The 8659-nt window shown below is 39.2% G+C and overlaps 1 gene segment (V, D, J or C); it reads right to left on the minus strand.

Moving 5' to 3' along the window:
* Nucleotides 1–6041: 6041 nt before the first annotated feature.
* On the minus strand, nucleotides 6042–7893 carry LOC118942899. The segment is given in 2 exon segments: nucleotides 6042–6630; nucleotides 7537–7893. Coding segments are annotated over 2 exon segments (402 nt in total).
* Nucleotides 7894–8659: the final 766 nt, after the last annotated feature.

Below are 8659 nucleotides of genomic sequence, written 5' to 3' on the forward strand. Positions count from 1 at the left end.
TATAATTTTTTTTTATCTGTCATTAATTACTTGGTGCCTTATCTGTTATGTGTCCCTCCCTGAATCCGCCATAGAGGATAAAATCAGTCACCTCCCTCACATCAGTCCAAGTCCAGGGTATATCAGGGAGTGAAACTGGTCAACTGGTAGACTGGGAGCTGTAGGAGTGAAACTGAGATTTACATAGACAGGGCTGGGTGGTTCTGCTTGTCCCAGAATAGACCAGCACTGTCACCAGATGTTCAGCCAGGGGGAAGAGACAGTGACATGGACCACTGACTGAACTAAACAGTGGCGGTCGGTGCCATTTAAGATGAGGGAGGATGATTATTATTTAATATGAGCATGGCCTTATTTCTGTTACAGCATATTGGCTGACTGTCATTCATATTCCATTCACCCAGTTTAACATAGATTGGTTTAGGCTACTAAATATTACTTGCATTTTCCCTATACCCATCATGAGGTTCCCAACCACCTAGCCTATGAATTCAATATAGGTGCACACAGCTCGAGAGAAAGATTTGAGGTGACAGTGACACATTCAATACCGCCTTGCACACTCTTGCCTGCATCTAGCTGACCTAGCGTGCAATCATTAGTCCAACAGTTGCAAACTGTAAGGACTGACGCCGGACAGGAGAAGCAGGTACGGAGAGTCAAACATTTATTAGGGAACAAATCAAATCAAATGTATTTATAAAGCCCTTCTTACATCAGCTGATATCTCAAAGTGCTGTACAGAAACCCATTTTAACACTCCAAACAGCAAGCAATGCAGGTGTAGAAGCACGGTGGCTAGGAAAAACTCCCTAGAAAGGCCAGAACCTAGGAAGAAACCTAAAGAGGAACCAGGCTATGAGGGGTGGCAAGACCTCTTCTGGCTGTGCCGGGTGGAGATTATAAGAGAACATGGCCAAGATGTTCAAATGTTCATAGATGACCACACCCACAGGGACTGATAGAACTGAACTATTAGTGTAATGCAGAAGGGAATCATAGTACTGCATTACTAGTATAATACAATATGTGAGGTATCCTGAGAATAGAGGATTTGTGCCAGCACAGAGGGATAAGGCAACATGTGAGTTATGCTTTAGTAAGGTTGTCTTCTTAGCGTTCATGGCAATGGTTATCAACTATACCGCAGAAATGGAACGTAAATCACAGAGAAAATATTTTGTGGTGGCAGCTGCAGAGAAGTACTTGGGTATACGAGAGTAAACTTCAGAAGAGTTACTATTATATTTGTTGTCCCTAATTTTGTGATATCCAATTGGTAGTTACAGTCTTGTCCGATCGCTGCAACTCCCCTATGGACTCGGGAGAGTCAAAGGTTGAGAGCCATGCGTCCTCCAAAACACAACCCTGCGAAGCCACACCACTTCTTGACACACTGTTCGATTAACCCTGAAGCTAGCCACACCAATGTGTCATCACGTTCTGTTCGGCTCTTCCCGAGCAGTGTCACACTCATCTGGTTTATTCTCTCCAGACACAGCAGTGATGTAGCCACAGTCTGGGGCACCTATCCTCTCCCGTTGCTGGCTTGAATGTCCTGAACATTGTCTGAGCTGCCTTTGTGCAGGGCAGCTCATTAACCCCAATACTCCTCAGGTGTGGGGGTTGTGGTTCAGGTCCCTAACTAACACACTCCTTCCCTCATTCACTCAACGAGAAGAGCACTCAAAAGGCGTTAACTAATTCAAAGGAAGTCAATCAAATAAGTAAATAAGAAAGAAACCAAAACACAGCACACGATAGGACTAAATAAATATTAAAGGACTTCTAAATAGATACATTCTATATAAATACATTCTAAATAAATACATTCTATATAAAAACATTCTATATAAATACATTCTAAATAAATACATTCTATATAAATACATACATTCTATATAAATACATTCTATATAAATACATTCTAAATAAATACATTCTATATAAAAACATTCTATATAAATACATTCTAAATAAATACATTCTATATAAATACATACATTCTATATAAATACATTCTATATAAATACATTCTAAATCAAGGAAATCCCGGCTGGCCAAACCCTCCCCTAACCCGGACAACAGTGGTCCAATTGTGCGCCGCCTCATGGGTCTCACAGTCACGGCCAGCTGTGACACAGCCTGGGATCAAACCCAGGTCTGAAGTGACACCTCAAGCACTGTGATGCAGTGCCGTAGACAGCTGCGATGCAGTGCCTCAGAAACCTGCGATGCAGTGTCTTAGACCGCTGTGCCACTCAGGATGCCCACTTCAGAAGAGTTACAGGGTGTGTTGAGGGGTGGTGTCCCGTCATGCCAGGCCATTGGCATGGTGCAGGAGCAGGAGCAGATAGGGTCAAAGTAGTGGAAAATGGTAGTGGGTTTTAATATGTAGGTGGTAGCTGAAGGGAAGTACCTGAGTGTACGAGATATTACTGCAGAAGAGTTCATGGGACAGTGTTTTTATAAAATAGTGGTATGTAGGTGTAGGGTTAGTTGGTGTGTAAGTTTTTCCTTTTAGGAACAGGAATAATAAAGGTAATCTAATGAAGATGGCCTCACAATTTAGTACAGTAGGTGGCAGTTTATACACCCTTAAATTGAATGCAATCCTCCAACCCAATCCAGAAAGAAGAAGAGCTCTTCAAATACAGCAGCACATGCTTCAGTGCTCTAATAGTATTTATATTCCTGTGAGTTTAACACTTCATGACTGAGATCTGTTCTTCATGACAACAGAACCCACAACAACCATGACTTTTATCACCATCTTCATCTGGACACTTGCCTTCTGCTTTCAAAGTTAACATTATCAGAATGTATTGTTGAAAAATATTTGAATCTACATGAAGGTATAACATACAGTATATTCATGTTAATATTTGTTTTCATATCTATTGATTAGTATATGTAATATATGTTTTTATTCTATTCAGAATCCAGAGGACAGATCACTGTGACTCAGACTCCTTCAGACTCCTTCAGTGGAAACTGTTCTCCCAGGACAAATGGTCTCCTTATTTATCGAGGAAGTACTCTTATTTCTGGGACTCCATCTAGATTCAGTGGCAGTGGATCCAGGCTGAAGATGCAGGAGATTACTACTGTCAGTTACCACTGTGGGAATGTGTTCACACAGTGATATTGAGCCGTACAAAAACCTCTCTCAGATTTCACAGTAACTGCACTAGTTGAGTGTGACTGGAGGTGCTGATGATGAAGAGACAGTCACATGGAACTCTGACTGAACTGAAATACACTGAGATAAATATATCAGTGATGCTGACAGTAATGTCAACTCATCCACCTTCATGTTAAATCATTCCTTAAGTGATAACACCCATATGTCCAGATTGCATTAGTATTCCTCTTATGTTGCTGTAGTTCATATGTAAACATTGCCTTTACATGTCACATAATACGTTGAATGGACTCTGTGCAACAAGTGTCTCACATCATTTCAGAACAAAAACCCCAGTCTCTGTAAGATCCCTCTGTCAGGAAGTGAATTTCAAGCAAAGATTCAACCATGTTTATTGAGATGGTATAACAAAGTTATAAGCCCCTAAAACAACGTGAGGTTCGGTCAAGAGCAAGACCACTCTCCTGCTAGAACCTTCCAGCACCTTGCCAGACTCTAATTTAGCCCAGTTAAATCTAGTTTACCAATCAGGGCCATGATTGCCTGGACAATCAGCCCCAACCTTTAAAATGCTGCTGCTCACACAAACCTCTTCAACAGGTCTCTTACACAGAGGAGGTGGAAATAGTTGTAGGAGTTGAGCTGGGGAACCTATGGCAGTGGATGCCCCAGAGCCTGAGAATGTCCTTGAAGGATCCTGATACACTGATCCTGAGAAGGTGGATTTTGAGGCATTTATTGTGCAGGTGATAAATTGTACTGCCCAAACGAACAAGAAATCCAAGAAACTGGACATAATTGTATCTGCAGCTGAAAGGTTTTTGCGTCTTCAGGAATTAACAGCCGAAGCATTGCAGGGAATACTGTCTAAAGATGTTTCTCCCTGCCAACCCCCTGAGACTGTGTTGGGACCTGATTAGACAGGTGACTTTGACCTATGGAGTACATAAATATTTGTTGATTTTATTTTAGGAACATTTTTCTCCCCTTTCCCTTTTTTCGACATAAATTGAGTGCAGTAATACACCTTTTTTTTTGGGGGGGGGGGGGGGGGGGGGGGGGGGTTGTAGTCTAAAAAAAAAACTAAATAATAATAAAAATAACTACAATTTCCTAGTAGCACCAAAGAAAGTAAGTTTGCATAGAGAGGACACTTTGCATTGGCAGCACATGCTTCAGTGGTCTGGGAGTGTTTATAGCCCTGTGAGTTTAAGAGACACTTCATGACTGAGATCTGTCCTTCATGACAACAGAACCCACAACAACCATGACTTTTATCACCATATTCATCTGGACACTTGCTTTCTGCTTCCAAGGTTACAATTTTAATTCAATCTACAGTTTTTACATGTACGGTATATCAATGTTAATATTTATATTCAGAACAATTCATTATTATATGTAATATTTAATTCATATAAATGTTTTTACTATATTTTCAGAATCCAGAGGACAGTATGTTGTGACACAAACTCCGGCAGTGAAAGCTGTTGTCCCAGAACAGACAGTCTCGCTGAACTGTAAAACCAGCAGTAATGTTTACAACAATAACTATCTAGCCTGGTACCAACAGAAACCTGGAGGAGCTCCTCAACTCCTTATTTACGATGCTACAACACTTCAGTCTGGGACTCCATCTAGATTCAGTGGCAGTGGATCTGGGAGTGACTTCACTCTGACCATCAGTGGAGTCCAGGCTGAAGATGCAGGAGATTACTACTGTCAGAGTTTACACTACCCCAACAGTGTCTGGGTGTTCACACTGTGATACAGAGTCGTACAAAAACCTCCCTCAGTCAGACTGCACAGTGACTGAGGGAGAAGAGACAGTGACATGGAACACTGATCAGTGACGAAACTGTGAATAACGTTAGAAACCTTCATTCAGATCACATGTTCTCCATTGTCATCAACAGTATCATCATCACCAACATCACCATCATCATCATCATGTCATGGTTGACTCATTATATTTGTCACAGTCTGAAAGTACACCTATAAATGTTATTTGATGCTATAAAACACACACAATATCAGTCCATATTCAAGTGAGGTGATGTTACATCAGCATCCGCACCATAAATAGAATCTCCAACCTCACAACCAAACATGTGATGTGATCATCTAGCATTATATTAACTATCTTGATGAGCAGGTTACTGACTGTTACATTAGTGAATGAGACATGATGCTGGGCTCAAATATGAGACTTGTTTATGCACATATCTAATTTAAGTATGATGTCCATTTATTACTGATTACTTATGTATCTGTTATGTCTCCCTCCCTGAATCAACCATAAACGTTCAAACCAGTCCACTCCCCCACATCTGGCCCAGTCCAGGATATTTCAGGCAGTGAAACTGTTCATCAGCTAGACTGGAAGTTGTGGGAGTGAAACTAAAATTTACATAGACAGAGCTGGGTGGTCCTGCATGTCCCAGAATAGAGCTCTAATGTCACCAGATGTTCACTCTGTTACCAGGGTGTTAGAGGTAGAGAAGACTCTATGACTATCTTGCAGATGTGATACTGGTAATATTATGTGGACAACTTTTTAAATAAATGTAGCTAAATGCAGGTGTGAGATATCGATCAAATGTTCATTTATAAATCTAGGAGCCAAGCAGGTCAAAAACTTCTGAGAAATATGAATAAAGAGTACCTACTGTACTACAAATGGCTAAACCTCTCCTGTTAATCTGTGAAAATAGTAGTATCCTTTGTTAGTATGAACTACCTGTTAATGACGTTGTGGTTAGAACATAAATAACTAAGCAATAAGGTTTAGGTCAGATAGTTTTCATAGAAACTGTGAGTCCTACTTTATGAAAAATGTTCTATGTCATTCAACATTTAAGACTAAAGTAAAATTATTGAAAGAGACAAAAACATATTTGTTTCTAAGATAAGTCTTTATTTTCATCTATTCATCAAAGCATCAAAGCAAACATTCCTACAGTATCTAATAGTTATATAACAGAACACATCACATCTAACACTGATACAACATCAGTCTACAGAGACGATTGACACATGAACTCAAGCAAAGCCCCCTGTCTGTTTACATGTCAGTGATCAATAAGACAGAGAACATCTGATCTCAGAACAGAGTCAAAGCAGAGGAACCAGCAGCCTCCCTCCACAGGGGTGTGTGACTGAGGGGTCCTACCCAGAACAGTCAGCCCTCCTCAAGGTCTTGGTGACTGGAGTCTGGGAATTCTGCTGAGCTTCACAGGTCACCTCTCCTGCCTTGGTCCACTCCTGGGCAGTGAGAGTCAGGGTGCTGCTCCAGCTGTACAGGCCATCCTTCTCCAGGACCGTAGGACTGGCCTCCTGCTTCTGGTGGGTCCCGTCCACTTTCCAGCTCAAGGTCCAGTCTGAGGGGAAGCCCTTGTTGGCCAGACACGTCAGTGTGGCTGTTGTTGTACTGGACAGCTCCTCACTAGAGGGGGGCAGGACGGTGAGGGTGGGGGCACTGTTACCTGGAACAAACAGAACACATCAACTAAGTAATTACAACAAGTACAGCAACACTAAGAGATTATCTCCATTAAGGTCCACAACCAAATAAAGGGAATTGGAAATGCCCTCTAAATATGAATGTAGAAGTTGGACTGTTGAAAAGATTTGGAAAAAACACTAAAGTAATTGATATAAAGCAGATTTATGAACCAAACAAGTATAAAGTGGTTAAATAACTAGAGTTACTAGTCATATGGTGTCAGTTATACATGTTATACAGATATTGTTTAGGAATGGATCTGACTCATATTCATAGTATTTACATCACATATCAAACATGTTGGATTATGAAGTCAGTTACAACCATAACTGAGATCCTTTGTCTTCACACTAACAGTGAAGTCTACCATGAACAGAATGCAACAATGATGAATACTATATAAAATACCATTAGTTATTATACCAGAATTAGGAGTTATATTCTGCAATTATACAAATAAGACATGTATTTAAACCTACAATTTATCATTTTGAGTCAATAAATATTTATTTGAAAGAAGGCTCATTCAAAATCTACATTTAACCAAAAATATTTGAGTTAAAGATAATAAAAATATAAATAAAGAATGGCACACAAACAGTAATACACAATGCAACAACTATATTCCATATTATTAAATAGTTATCATACTGGAACTCTCCTCTGCAATCCATCAAACCACACATTTAAATAAACACCTACATTTGAACATGTTATTTAAATAACATTTCATTTGAAAGAAGGCTTTGTCAAAAGTAATACAAAAAATATATTTTTTTAGGAAGGAAAATATGAAAAATCGCAATATATTCATATAGACGAAGTTTCACAGAGTAAAATACCCCCAAAATAATCAGAAAGAAATATCAAAGAGCGTGTTACTTACTTCCAACATCTAGTCTGGTGCCGCTACCAAAAGTGTACCACAGTGATACAATCCCTATTACTGCTGGTACAACAACCTCCTGCATGTTTGGCACTCTTCATTTCATTAGACTGTGGTTCAAATAATTAACTCTACTATAGTATGAACACATTTCAGAAATGAATTATTCTACTCAATTAGAAATAAAGTGTTTTTCCTGTTGATTTCCTTAACATGGACCAAACCTGACTTTTTCTTGTACATCTCCTACTACTGTAGGTGCAGCATGTTTATTCATACAACTAATCTAAAATGTAGGCTAATCACTTCATAGTTTAAAGGCAGGTCAGATTTGATTAGATGTAATAAAATTCATATTCAAATTGGCCATAGTATGTGTAGGCCTTGTGTATTCTGTTTAAATCATCTAAAAAAGTTAATTTGAAAAATCCTCAATATCAAGTCAAAATGTATAGAGAAATTGAAACACGACATCAAAAGTTGAATAAATAGTTTGGAATAAATAATTTGTTCTTTACTTACTTCCAACATCAAGTCTGGTGCCGCTACCAAAAGTCCACCACAGTGATACAATCACTATTACTGCTGGTACAAAAACCTCTGTGTTGTGATGCTGCAGCTGTTACAGTGAAGATCACTCATACAGAATCATAATCAACACTAATACACTTTAACATCTTCCAGGTAGAACAAACACTTCATATTAGCTGTTTCTAAATAATACAAATATGAATTGTATCTTAAATCCAGATATGAGTCATTTTTCCTTCCTCTGTGTATCAGGTGTTCTTCTAGTCTGGAGGTACAGTCCAGCATTAGATCAGTGTTGCTAGTATTCCTCCATATTGTCCATATGAAAGACAACAGCAGCAGCAGTAGTGATAGTGATCCATGTTGTATATTCCTTTATTAAACATGTTGATCTCACATTTAACAGTGGTGGTAAAGTCACAGAGGACAGACAACACTACCAGAGGAATCCTACCAGCTTTAGTTTAGAGAAGTGTTCACTAACTGATTAGAGGAACTTACATGAGAGACCGAGCATGAGTGAACAGACAGTTCATTATATCTGATCATCACCAGAATAATAATATAATGGTGGTGTGACATAAAAGTTACC

This window comes from Oncorhynchus mykiss, chromosome 21, assembly GCF_013265735.2.
Source record: "Oncorhynchus mykiss isolate Arlee chromosome 21, USDA_OmykA_1.1, whole genome shotgun sequence".
NCBI lineage: Eukaryota > Metazoa > Chordata > Actinopteri > Salmoniformes > Salmonidae > Oncorhynchus > Oncorhynchus mykiss.